The sequence below is a fragment of the Bradysia coprophila genome, unplaced genomic scaffold (genome assembly GCF_014529535.1).
Source record: "Bradysia coprophila strain Holo2 unplaced genomic scaffold, BU_Bcop_v1 contig_538, whole genome shotgun sequence".
Classification (NCBI taxonomy): domain Eukaryota; kingdom Metazoa; phylum Arthropoda; class Insecta; order Diptera; family Sciaridae; genus Bradysia; species Bradysia coprophila.
Genome location: NW_023503785.1, coordinates 939,730 through 954,542, shown reverse-complemented (window position 1 = coordinate 954,542; position 14,813 = coordinate 939,730). Strand labels below are relative to the sequence as shown.

At 35.9% G+C, this 14,813-nt stretch overlaps 1 protein-coding gene across 1 annotated transcript; it reads right to left on the bottom strand.

Annotated features, from left to right (window-relative positions):
- Window positions 1–624: 624 nt before the first annotated feature.
- On the bottom strand, window positions 625–13,029 carry LOC119083024 (actin-binding Rho-activating protein). The gene is made up of 4 exons (XM_037192664.1): window positions 12,573–13,029; window positions 1,623–1,762; window positions 1,389–1,548; window positions 625–897 (listed from the first exon to the last, which is right to left on the bottom strand). Exons 1-4 carry the CDS (start codon window positions 12,615–12,617, stop codon window positions 670–672), a joined length of 573 nt encoding a protein of 190 aa, XP_037048559.1. The 5' UTR covers window positions 12,618–13,029; the 3' UTR covers window positions 625–669.
- Window positions 13,030–14,813: the final 1,784 nt, after the last annotated feature.

Genomic DNA, 14,813 nt, shown 5'->3' with positions numbered 1-14,813 from the left:
TTTGCCGATCCGAGGCAAGACCGAGATTGGGAAATACACAAGAAGCCATTTCTATCATTTGTCCAATTGGAAATGGTCGCTGGTAGAGTGTTTGCATACATTCAGTAGACACTTTTCGTTGTGTGTCGTTGAAGCTGACTGAATATGCTCTGATGAGAGCGGTGGTAATATCAAATTGTATTCTGCGAAAGTAATTAATTGCATGAGGCAACAGTTTTGTGTCAAAAGCAAACTCACGAGCCGAAGGCGAGGTAAACAACTAATCGTGTCAAAACACAGTTATCGAAGCAAGTTACTGAAGAAAATTCCGAGTACGATTGCGAAATAAATCGTTGTTTTATTAATGTACAATAAAGATTTGCTGCCAAACTACCATTGTCATTATGTATAGCGGTAACTATCTAATGTCAAATTATTTAAATTTTTCCAAATAAAATTCAAATACAATCGCTAAACCGAACTGGTGTGCATACGTTATTTTGCACCAGCTGGTCACATACAATTCCAAATGGGACCAGCTGGTGCAAAATAACGTATACACACCAGTTCGGTTTAGCGATTGTATTGAGAGCAGGCTAAAAAAGTTCTATTTTGCTAATTCGGAAGGAAAAGGAAAGAGAACAAAAACAAAAAACCTTTTTTTTATTATTATTATTAGAAACTAACTTCCTACTTAATTAACATTGTTGTTGGATGTGGATTAGGGCTAACGCTTCGTCGAACTTCATCGACCTTACCATCTAGAATTGCTTTAATTTCTTTAATTGGTTTACACATACAAACAGGTACATCATCGTCCCGGCGTTGAAAAAGCACCTCGCCCTCGAAATCTAGAAGTTTGTGTTTTCTCGCTCTCAGCAGAAGACCGACGAGCTTATCGTTGATGTGAGTGTAGATCTATTTTCGGTAAAATTAACAGATTGGTGAGTAATAAAGTGGAATTTTTTTTCAGTAGATCATATGGCAATTTCAGTGATTCGTTCTAGGCGGTTTGAGTATGAATGAACAGAGAAACTGAACATGGCCTCAATTCTCATATGTTCGTAACTTATAGATTCGTAACTTGACAGTTCTTATACACGCAACTGTCAAGTTACGAATGTATTTGTAGAAAATCAAGGCCGAGGTGGAATTACTGTTGACTTTAGTTTTAAATTCACGCCGTACGTGTGCCTAAAATTTGAATTTTAAATGAACGATTCGATGAAAAAGTGATCCGAAAAATACATTTCCAAAGCTTCATTGTATGAAAATGAATGCTACGTTAAAAAGACCTCCGCACTTTACATTTTGAATTTCAACCGCACTTACGGCGTGAATTATGTTTGCTCCACAGTGCCATATTGATCATAACTGAGCGAATTTAGAGAGTGTGTAATTTTACTTACGTTGAATAGCTCTCCAAAAAGAATAAATTTCAGTGATGGATCCTCTTCCGATTGTGGATATCCTTCTGTATTGATAATTTGACAGAGTTCCAGCATTTCTTTAAAAACGTGCATATTTGCCTTTTGACCCCTAGCAGCAGTTAGCGAGCCAGCTATTGGTCTGAGTGAAAAGTGTATTAAGAAAATCATTATTTTTGAACTTCGACGCCATTTTTTTTTAGCAAAAGCACTTACTTTCCGTACTCTTCTTTACTAAATTTTGGTTTGGGTGATACGCTTCGGCCATCCTGACTGAATGGATTCAGCATTTGGGAATCTGTGTGCTCTCTCACTGTTTTGTTAAACATTGCAACTTTGGATGAAAGTGGTGAATCCTGCAAAGGCAAAAAAGCGAAAATTTTAGTAGAAAGTCGGCGACAAACAAATTTTAAAATGTGATACAGTAGGGCTATTCCCTTCATTTTATTTATACTGGATATACGAACGTATATCAAGTATATTTGAATATATCTTGTATATCGAGTATAATCGTATTAGTTTGACAACTGCCACCTGGAAGAAAATGATATTTTTTACGCGACGGATTTTGATCAAACAAAATACCAGCGTGTAGCGCGAGATCTCAGGAGTCCGGCAAGGTAATTATTTTTTTTAATTAGACCAATATCTGATGAGCGATAAGACTTTGGAAAAAATCTTTTTGCACATTGAAAACAATGTATTGTAAGTTTGCAAATCGTTAGACCAATATAATCTACCTTGGAACCTAACGTCAAGTATTCCATTCTTCAGCTAACAATTTTTTTTTAGACCCGTACGAAGTACTGGGGTCTTTTGCGTTTACGCATACGTCCGTAACACGTAGAATTGGACTCCCTGAGTAAGGGGAAACCTATTGTGGTTGTCTAGAGATGCCAAATCAGTGAAAAAAAAATGTCCGTCTGTCCGTCTGCACGATAACTTGAGTAAAACGCATCCGATTTTGAAAATTCTTTTTTTTTCCCGTTTGGTAATGTCAAAAGACAGGCTAAGTTCGAATATGAGTGATTTTGGATCGACCCTTCCCGAGCTGTGGCCCAATAAGTACTTTACGGTTTTCCGAAGATATCTCCGGACATTCAAACGTTACACTTGTAACTGATACGTCAAATAAGGTTTTTACAATACCGATCGACAAAAAAAAAGTTTATGGAAATCGGATGACCGACTCGTGAGTTAGACCCCTTGGTGTGGAACAGGCACAGGGCGGCAAGCAGTTTTTGCTTGTAGGTCGGCCACATTTGAACATATTTCGTCTGTTTTAGCTTTATTAGATAGGTATTGACCGTACCAATCAGGGAAAAAAAGTTTATGAAATTATGTTCTCCGGAGCGTGAGCTAGGTCTCTTGGAGTGAGCTCTTATCTGGCTACTCGGAAGTACAGTGAACGTGGTGTATTTTGACAATATCTCGAGTAAATTTTGACCGAATTTCATGAATTTTTTTTTGTTTGAAAGGTATTAACGAATGTAAAGCGTCGGTACTATTTCCGGTCTCCTAACAAAATGGCTGCCGGCGGCCATATTGGATTTTAGTAAAACGATATAAAATGGGAAAAATAGTACTTAGAGTGTTTCTGTTAACATGGAAATAATTTGTTATGTGTGTGGGGTGTTACAGGCATTCCATATATGGACATCTATATATATCTATATTCATACAGGCATATAGAGCTATATAATAGCAAATTCATCTGTGAAATGTTTATTTATAGGAAAATATAGGTAAATATAGCGGTATATAGCTGTTTAAATAGGAATTTATGAAAGTTGACTTCGTACGGGGCAGTCTATATTGCCTCCGGCAATTTATTTGTATATGCTAACAAGGCAAAGAAAGATAATGTAAGTGATTTTAAAGGGCGAATAGCTTTTCAGTAGAGAATGAAGTAAAAGAAATGAAGAGTTTCACAGTAAAGGCTTTTGATACGAATAGGTGTTTCGTACGGGTCGGCGTTAGCTATGTTTTTAAATCTATCCACAGCAGAAAAGGTTTCTGCTGAGAATTACTCATAGATGGTTGAACCGATTCCACCCGTTTTCGAACTTGATCTGAGGGACTCAATCCTCCACCGAATGATTTACAATAATTTTCCAAGCAGGAAAATTGTAATTATGTCGTACCCGATTGTCAAAATATAAGACGAGGATCGAGAGGGTAACAACTGACAAAAAATTCCACTGAATTCCAAAAATTCCGTTGTTTCAGAGGTGATCAACACAAAAATGTAAATAAAACATCAGGAAATTAAACATAAGCGGAGTGAAGGTCAGCCAAGTACTCGTCAACGCATCCATCCTTAATATTCAGCTTAATTTCCACTCAAAATTCCATTCGAAATTCCAATATTTCATTCCACAAATTCCATTTGCTTGTCCAAAAATTCCACAAAAGTTACCGCCCCTTGCCGAGGATACTATAAGCCTATTTTCAAATACATGATAATTTTTTTGTTTGTATTAATAAACACTCTGTGCACCTTGGTTCGTACGAATCATCTTTTGATACAAATATATAAAATTTTCTACGAATCATCGTTACTTCCTTCATCATAAAATATTGCAGCATAAATTGTAACTCATAGTTTACTATTAGACAGATCTACCTACATAACATTATACTTCGTCCATTCAAAAATATTTTAAACATTCAACAGCTTTTAATGATTCAATTAACTAATTTTTGCTTCTTGAACGAGCAAAAAAGAATTTTAAAAAGAAAACAACATCTCTTAAAATTATGGCAATAATCCAACACGGATGTCTAAAATTAGGATCGCTTTTATGTACTGTTAATATTATATTGGCATACCACACACAACATTATCCGTATCGATATATTTCTCAGCTGAGAGCATATGCTACAATATTTTTGTTGACATTGAAATTCTCAATCATAAAATACGAATATTCGTGTTTTTGACTTATAAAGTTTTTATTTTTGGAGAATTCCTTTGCATATTCTCCGAAAAAATAGCTAAAGATATTACTACGCCGAGAAATATTTTTCTTTTTCGCAAAAAAGATTTCATTGAAGATGCGGGAAAAGACAGAAAAAACGATTGAGTAAAATAAGTTCCGTTTAGCATGATTATCTAATATTATCTAATCTTATTTATTGGTGTCACAATGTTGTCTTAGAATTAAGTCTCGATTATCAAAAATTTTAGTGTAGCTCCACAAAGTGATAACGGACCGTTCATAAATGACGTCCGTAGTTTGGGGATGGGGGGTTAAGAAAACGTGACAGTCTGAACAAAATTGGATCAATTTTGTTCACTTTTGCTTGACGATGGGAGAGGAGGATCTAAAACCGACCAAAAGTAGAGGACGCCATTTATGAACAACCAGCACTTACAAACTAGTGACAACTAGGGAATGCAATCCCGGTACCAGTATCGGAAAATCCCAGTCCCGAATCCCGGTATTGATCAAAAAATCCCGAGATTAGTACCGAAATTTAAAATCCAGTTTTCACTGACAAAAAAGTTTCGAAAAACTCACCTGTTGGAGGTAACTTTGTCTACATGTAATCTACATTATCTGCCGCAGCTGTATTTTTTGCATGGGGCGCTACAGTTGTGGCAGCTATTGTATATTACCTGGAGACAAAGTTACCTGCAACAGGTGAGTTCGAATCTTTTTTGTCAGTGTTTTTTTTTATAAAATTTTGAAATCGATCAACTTGTATGATTCAAACTACTATGGCAATATAAGATAAACATTGAAACATAGGATTAATTAACGTTTTTCTCTTATGTCGTATTATTTGCAAACACAGAAAAAGACGTTTTTAAAACTACGATGGCTAGCAACGCACTTCACGCATGCATGATCATAGTGGTCGGCTGCAGAAAGTACTCTATTTTACATGGAAATATTTTTATAGTGTTCTACGTTTGTATAATACACTGTCCAGTTTCAGTACTCTATTTAGAGTATCATCCATGCTTGAAGTGTTTAAAATCTTTCTGGTGAGTGTCTGCTGCTCATCAAACCAACTAGCGTTGAATCTGAACGTGCATTTCCGGCTTGCCGTTACTTGCGTAGTAAAATATATTGTGGATTTAGGCGATATTTCACAAAACTGCCACTAATTGACGCTGTCGGAAAGTCGGTCTTCTGTCACTTCACACGATTTATATTTTCAAAGGCAGCGTGCTTGAAAATTTACATTACCTAACAAATCAATTAATTTTTAAATCACAAAGCACAAAAATTTGCGATTGTGACGACAAGAAGTCCCACAACTTATACGTTCAAGATTGAACGATGATACGTTAAGTGCATTGTGAGCATTTTTCCAAAGAGAAAATTGAATTTACAATGTGACATCTACGCTGTTGCAAACATAAGTTAAAGTTACCCGGCCTTCACACAGCGACGTAAGTATTTGATATTTAGAACAAAATAAATTCGATGCGTGTTTCACTGTGAGTAAGCACACTTAACTGTACCATTAAAAAACTTAAAAAAATGAGAATAAAATGAAAATAATTTCTTTTACTGATAATTAATCCATATCTTTTCAGTACCGGAAATCCCGGTACTGGTACCGGTACTGAGTTTCTCAATCCCGAATCCCGGGATTCAAAAAATCGGTACGGGATTGCATTCCCTAGTGACAACCAGTTTTACCGAAGATTGCACATATATGAAATCAAAACCTATCAAGTTTCGAATGACTTGACTGACGATTGGAACTTCATCTTGCTCTTTATCTTTACTGTTCTAGACTAGAACTTTTAGTGGAGTTATATCTGAGTGTCATTACGATAACACACTAATTTCATCAAAAATGTTCTCTCAAAATCTCAGCTTGTGCTATACTGTTTCAATAGACCACTAGGAAAAAGAGAGATGGCTACTTCAGCGTACCAATGTATGTATATATCAAAAAGGTTAACATTTCCAGTGCGAACGGAAATCTTCTTCTTCTTCTCTTTCAGCCTATTTCTATCTTCTGCTGGACTTAGGCTTCCCAAATTCTCTTTCATTCTCACCGATCTTTATACTTTTATTCCACCTGGTCTTTTCTTTCTTCATGATCTTTTTCGACCAACGATCGTCCGTTCTTCTTGCAATATGTCCAACCCATCTCCATTTTAAAGATACTATTCTTTCCATGACATCAATGACTTTTGTTTGCTGTTGGATCCATTGATTTGTCATTCTATCTCTGAGCGTAATTCCAAGCATACTCCGTTCTATGGCTTTTTGTGCCACTCTTAATTTATTTTCGGAAGCTTTTGTTAACGTTAACGTTTAACACTTTACGTTCCAGACTATTGTTCATTTTGCTTGTGAAAATTAGCATGAGTTTTCCAAACGCTGTCCATATGCAAGACCAATTCTACATTTTATTTCTGCAGTTTGGTGGTCCAGACTAAGCTTCAGTTTGGTGGTCCAGACCAAGCTTCAGTTTTTTGACCTAGGTTTCTTCCATCGTACGGTGAAAACGAATTTTGACAGGCCGAAAGCAACCGACCGACATCCACAGAAGCAAACATAACCGCAACTTAAACAAAATCATTCGTTAAAACTTCAAAGTGAGGTTATGTTGGCTTCTTTGTGGTTGACGATTGAACGGCCTGGGAAGATACCTATAACTGTCGGCTCGTTCAATGAGAGTATCACCAATTTTAATGTCTCTGTCATCGTCAATTTTTGTCATGATTTTCGTTTTCGACAAAATCATCTTGATGCCTACTTTGCTTGACTGTTGTAACATGATCTGCACCTGATCTACATCAGCTGCCATCAGGCAGATGTCATCTGCGAACGGATGCCTGAGCAAAATTTATTTTACTCAGTCGTTTTTTCTGTCCTTTCCTGCAACTTCGTTTCAGCAAAAACAATTTCTATTTCGGTAAATGGAAAACCTAACGCTCTTTGTCGGTATTAATAAATAAAATAATATGTAAAACACATTATGAGAGCGTCGTGTCGTCGTCGTGTTCGATTTTATATGTTGTGTGTGTGTTTTTTTTTTGGGGCTGGTGTGACGCGTTTACTTGACGCATGATACCAGAAATATAATATAAAAAAATGTTGTTTGTCTTTTAAGAAAATTACTCAGGAAATGGACTTGTATGTGAGTGTTTAACAACGTCCTGATAATTTTATTTTTAAACAAAATATTCGCATATTGGCTTCGCCAAACAAACAAACAAAAAAAGAATCTTCGTGGTCAATTCATATTTTTTCTCGCTTGCCTCAAATGAAGTGGAAAATAAAAATAAAAATTTCGAATAGGAACAAATTCGAAACAGACGCAGTATTTACAATTTAACATTTTGATTTATTGCAAAAAGTGATCGTCTTCATACTTAACCAATATCTCGACCAATATACAAAATACATAAATTTGTAGACACCCTAATTTTGGATCGGCGCATGCACCCAATTTTCGACTATATAAATCACTCTCGTGTATGCAACTTTTCGCCTGTTGCTATTGACTTTCGTTTGAATATCACAAAAAGGGCAGAATGATAATAAACTTTACAAGAAATTCCTTGGCTTCGAGACAAGATTTTGCATATGACAATGTTTTTCCGCCGTTGATGATTTTATACTTGAAAAATGTCTGTATGAAAATAAAATATAAAAAAAAAGTCGACGCAACGAAGAAGCAGAGATGGCGTCACTGATATCCTTATAGGTCACTGAGAGCTACGCGAGCTACACGTCACTGTCGCGTCGTATTTTCCCGCATTTTCTCAATCAACTACCTACAAATGTTGATTAGCTTTGGCTCCGCGTTGTTCGGCCATCATCCGTTTTCGAGTTCTCGCGTGAGTGAACACGTTTTCAATTACTATGCTCGTTACGCTAGTTTATTTTCACCTAAATCTTTTGAGTTCATTGTTGGTAGTTTGATTGAATAGAAAACTTAAATTTTTCTTTATGCCCACAAATGTCTGGCCGTCAACTCAGCAACACACACCCCTTCAAAGTTGCTCATCTGTAATGTTAAGATTGTAACCTCGTTTCTGTATGGAAAATTTTGGAAATTTGCTAGAGATAGAAAGTTTTGATGTGAATAGAGGTGTGCACCGATCGAAAAGCTTGATTAAGTTACAGGTAGAATTCACTTTATTTCTCAGACGACGATACGCATAGGCATCTGGCTGAAATTTTTTATCAGCGGCAACGTTGAACGTACGTCGTTTGTTTCTCGACTCAGTCGACTGAAAACTCGGCGGCGCACTTAATTCAAACTTTTCTTTTGTTCTACTAGCAAATTTGACAGAATAACAAAAGAAAAGTTTCAATTAGATCTCTTTTGCGTCTTTAAGTACATATCAAGCCTCTAAAAACTTTGTTTAAGTCAAGAAAATTCTGTAATGAGCGACATCTTTTTCCATTCTAAAATTTTGCCACGCCATACAGACTCGGCCTGTGCATTTCTTTGCAAGGAAAAGGTTATGTTCCAGCGTCTCTAATAAAATGGCGATTAGCATGACACAGCCTTGGTGCATACCAAGGTGTTTTTCAATTGATAGAAAATGTCTCCGATGGAAATTTGATTTCACGCAGTAAGTGCGCTTTAGAATTAGAATTTTATGTGAACTCGTGGCCGAAAAATGAACGAAAAAATAAATTGTAGCGCCATTATAAGAGAATGGGACGATTTAACCAAGGTAAATATATGGGAGGAGGTAGTGCCATTCAGACGCGCGGCCTAGCACAATAGTTCGATGCTAATGACACCTTTTTTCAAATGTTGGACTAAAATGTTGTGGCTATCACAAAACAGATGGCCCAGGTTTCTAAGCAATTTTGTAATTTTAAAGTAAGACGGAGAATGGCGTTTATAGCAAACTTTGGTGCCACTGCACATCTAATTCGGTTATATATGGCATTACCTCCGTCCATATATTTACCTTGGATTTAACGTTAAAAAGACCTTCTCAAGCTCCTTTTTCAATTGTCAGCGCATTTACGGCGTCAATGCTGCAGCTCATAAAACTATTATTGAGGAGAGGTATGCATGAACCGAAAATTTTTTATTTAAGAGATGTCTTTTTGTATCGGTTAGTGCACAACTCTCATCATATACACCTGCAGCACCTGCAGTCAAAAAGTCAAAATATTGAAAACCACTAACAAGTACATATAGCAAAGGAATTTGCATAGTTGCACTCGAGAGATGGCATGCCGGCGTCGTCATTTTTAAGCGTGTCTATATTTCTATTTGGGCGCCAATTATTATCATCAGCACCACCACCATGTCATTACTCGATTGTAACAAATATTATAACTCTATGATTGTTACGACAAATTCATTATAAAGTTTTGGTTTTTGTTGGTAGCTTTGTTTTAAAGTTTTATGTTGTAAGTACGCTCAATAGTTACTTGTTACCGAAGGGAAAAAAGTTAGAAATTTCATTTCCAGGGTGTTGTTTGTGGTCAGAGCGCAGCGAGAGCTAATAGTCACCCGAAACAATGAAATTTCCTTCATTTTTCCCTGTGGCTGACGGAACGTTTTTCACAACAAAGACATCCAAAGTTTCAGCTTTTCAGTGGAAAAGTCGGATGCCAATGCTGGAAATGTGATTTTCTCAGGTGATGACACGCCCGCAATGCAATTCCTAATAGAGTAAGGGCATAATTACTCGTTCGACAAGCAATTCACTACCAGTCACCGTGAATTCCGTGCTTCTACGTAACTCTGGCCACACCATACCGTCGCAAATGAAACCTAATCCAAGTTTTTCTTTTGTCACAGTGTCAAACTTGACAGAAGGACAAAAGAAAAGTTTGAATTAGATTTCTTTCGCGTTGCTGTGTGTACATAAAGCAAGTAATAAAGACATACCAAACGAGCTAATCCTAATCTATTTCAGCACAATATTTCAGTTCAATTGAAATATTGCACTACTGAAACCCAGTAAAAATAACGAAAATTTTTGCGTTGCTGCCCCTACTTATAGAAGACCTTGGTTGTATTTATTGCTTTGAGCAATTAACATTCCAAACTGTTCATATATTTTACCGTCTATTGAATGACATTAATGTATTTAAATTTTTGTTTTCACTTTTTCGTTAACCAAGAATCTGCCATTAAAACATATTAATCAAATTAAACGCAAATTAAACGCCAAGTGAGTTTCTTTTTTATATTTATAGTCGAGATGATATCCTGTTTGTGTTGGAATTTTTTAGCACATGTCTTATGTCGATCATAAACAGAATACGCGATTTAAATACCCTGAAAAAAGAGATAAATCTGGTTTTTAGAGGCACTGTATACATCAAGTAAGTATAACGTTCATTCGTAATGTAAAACATACGCGGGTCGGCCGTAAGTGTTAGGACATGCGCACCTGATGTATATAATAATAAAAAAAAATCTGGCCGTTTTGATAAAATTGGCGCACGTTATGGTTTTTACCTCTGACAAATTCGACCAATGCTCCAAACTTTAAGGAGGTCACGCGTCATGTCGAAACTGTCTTAGATACGCGGGAACACACGACTTCTGATGATGTTTACATATTAAACATTTTTGTCAGTGTATTGATTGAAGAACAGAAAATTCGATCAAACTATTGATTAAGCCATACTTACACTTACAAAAAACCACTACGTTTTGCCTCAGGTTACATTAATCACGCCTCGTTTCTATTGTTTAAAGAGTAGACCAAAAAAAACGGATTGCTTTTTTCGTAAGTGGAAATCAAGCCTTAAGCTACTACACGCTATAAGTATGAATGAACAGAAAACCTACTTCAGAACACATTACAATCATAGTTATTTATTCAACCCGGTGATAAATCCTTTTGGCATGTAATTATTCTGATTGTTTCAAAATAACGTTTTGTAAAAGGAAAATAAATAAAATAAAGGAAAAATAAAATTAGAAAATTCATGACGTAAGAGCACCTTCTACAACGAAACGGGTTATTTTAACGCCTATTTTTTACATTTATTCACGTTATCGTTATGTTGTCCAACTGTCAGTTGTAAACATTTAAATTTTTGGCGCATTTTTCCTTATTTCTAACGATCAATTCTCTATTTTTGACTATCAGTTCGTAATTTTGAATTATCTGTTTAAATACTTCCCAATGCTTCTTTTGGCACTAAGTGTTAATTGTCAGTCAAGGGCGCAGGCTGAGTGTGACAGTACACAACAATTTTCTGAAAAAGCTAACGAAATATTTTTCCAAAGTTCCAAGTAAGTTTAACAACACACATGTATGGCCACAAAACATACATGACTTTGCTGACTAAATTGTGATATAAATACAAACTTTGGGTTAATTCGCCCGTATCTACGAGGATGCAAGTCACTTAGTAATGAATTTGTATCGATAGAAGGTAGTCGTATTCATCCTTTGTCGATGAACTGCAGACTTTTTTTCCGTTCGGAACATATTTGAGATTTTTTATAGTTTTAAAAGTCGTCGATGTTGCTTGTCAATTAAGTGCTTCCTTGTCTATGATATTTTGGCACAAAATTTGAAAATTCCTTAGCGAATTCAATTTTCGCGCCAAAATATCATAGACTAGGAAGCACTTAATTGACTGGGAACATCGACGACTTTTAAGACTCTGACAAATCTAAAATTGGGTTTTCCAAAGATGAACAAACTGTAGATAATTTTATGGGCTGAATTTTTGAATACATATACGAACCTGAGACTAGGTGCGAAGTGATAAAAAGTTAAGCTATTGAACTGTTGAACGGAATCTTTAATTAATGAGTCGGTCAGTTTTCTTTTATATTTGTGCGAAAGTAGTTCTCTAGGCTAAATAGCTTACAGACCCATCTACAAACATTAAACTAACAAAACGGGCTTTACACTTTTTTTCGGGAAACTAAGCCTAACACGCTTAGCAATATTTATAGCACTGTGGTGTTACACGCTCTGCATCGAATTGCAAATGACACAGTAGGGGTAAAACGTTATGGTTCGTAAAGTTCGTAAGTATGACAATTTCGTGAACTTTTGACGTTCCTACCATATATTTTATGTTAAAAGTCAGAGATATCGCCATACTCACGAACTTTACGAACCAGAATGGTTTACCCCTATTGACTGAATCAGCTCAGAGAACGTGGTACGGGCGGGAATTACCTTTGATTTAATATATTATATCCATGGGTATTACTAACCATTTGTCTTATACTTACCACAATGAATCGTATAGCTCCTAGTTCATGGTCTACGTCCGTCATTTTCGTTGATTGTTAACGTTACTCCAAATTTTCAATGATTTAAGGGTAACTCGTTATCCACAATTTCTTCCAGACGTTATCAAAGTTGATTGTTTTCTTTTTGTCTTCAACAGAACACTAAGTTTTTTCAACTTATGTCTGCAATAAAATCTTTTCAGCAACCTTCACTGTTTTTCCGTTAAATTGTTTCCACCGATTTTCACTTAATTTTTCTTTTTAAGTTTCACTTCATTCAACAATATTTCCTCCACTATTTCGTAGAATGTAGAAATCAGAAAGCACGAACTTTGAAATTTTCTTTTATTCCCTCCGCGTCACAAAGGAACTAAAACTAAAATTATTTTTTCAAATTTTCTTCGTCACTTCTCAACAGCTAAGTTTCTCTCTAGAGAGTGAACATTATTTTTGTTTGGTCGACGGTTTTAAGCCGAAAAAAAAATTGAATGTTTTCTGTTGCGATTTGCGTGGATCCAATAAAATGTTTGATGTGTGCCAAAATAAACATGCGATGTCAATGTGAAGCGCAGATTTTTTTATTCGGTTTTAAAAATTATTTGTGTGTTACTGTGCTGTGTGTAAGAAGCATAAGAATTCAATGTTGAGAAAAGCTCTAATGTGGAATGAAGTATAGCAAAATGGTATGAGCAAAGACTGAAGGGTTCAATAATAATTAACACAAACATTTAACTGCAAAGATCAGTTGAACGTTCCTTTTTTGAGCGCGCATTCTTATAAAAAAAGACGAGAGGCGTGAATTGGAAGAATATCTTAAGTGAGTCATTTTTCTTGAACTTCACTCGGCAGTGACGACATTGAATGCTGGCTAATGTGTCTAACAAAAAGTCATATATGTAAGAATTTGAAGTAAAAATATTTATTTGACGAAAATAACGTTTTATTAATAGTCTAGTTGTTGTGGCGATGATTTTCCATGACTTTATATAGTAGGGGTAAACCGTTAGGTTTGTGGTAGTAGTTGTAGTAGTTTATTGACAATACATTTTTAAGGTAAAGCCTTTTTTATCATGCCCGCACGTTAGTAAGCGGGCGTGACGCAAGTCCACTACCAAAAATGTTTTCAATTTTTTTTTGGGACGGCGGATCATGTCCGGAGCGTTAGCGGAGGACTTGACGCAGTCTAACTTCCAAAAAAAGAACGAAGAAAATTTTTTGAGACGCGGCAACTATATATAGGCGAGAATTTAAGTTTCTTTCCTTTGGCCTGTATCACCACAAATCCTATTCTATCTTATTCTATCGCGCATCAAATACGAGCAAAACGAGCTATCACTCGACTATGTAACTTTAAAATTACCGGAGATACATCGTTTTGAAATTGGCACTTTTCATAGAAAATACACCAAATTGACTTTTCCCAAACAATCAAAATCTTTCAACATACTCTGTATGTTTCTATCTATCTATCTATCTATCTATCTATCGACGGACGATCTCGGAAACTAGTCAGCCAATCTCCATGAAATTTTGCAGGAACCTCAGGGTGGGCATAAAAATGAAATTGTGATACGCCATTACCCCAGGAAAAACCAGAATTTTGTTTTATTGGCCTCGAAGTGGTTTCTGAGTGTGGTTTTCGAGGGTCGGGAACGCGTTTTCGTCTGTAGCTTAGCTGTATTGAAACCTACGGAGGCGTGCGACCCATCAAATGAAAGGTATTCGTAACACGATTCGAACAAAAAAATAATTAAAAAAATCGGGTCAGATTCGTTTGAGTGATTAGAGTGACCAAATTTTGAGCTACTCGAGCGTAGGATGAAAGGACTAATATTTTTTTGGGTTATGAAAGATAGAGAGTTTCTTTCTTCGGCAAAGTCTCAGAGTTTTACGAGTAGAACAGAGGGGCATATGTGAAAAATGTCGAAAGTTGGAAATGGGTGGGTCAATTATGTTTTAGAGGCATTTCTTGAATGGTGGCAGATAGAGAGTTACTTTCTTCGGCAAAGTCTCATGCTGAAAACAAACGAGACATTGAAAACGTGTTTTGGTCCTAGTTTTCATTGACAAATGCAGCAATCGTAATTTTCGATAGAGAAATTTCTAACTTTATTTGACAGTTGCGACAATTTCGTAATGAAAACAAGGACCAAAACATGTTTTGAATGCCTCGTTTGTTTTCAGCATCAGAGTTTTACGAGTAGAAAAGAAGGGTATTTGTGAAAAATGTCGAAAGTTGGA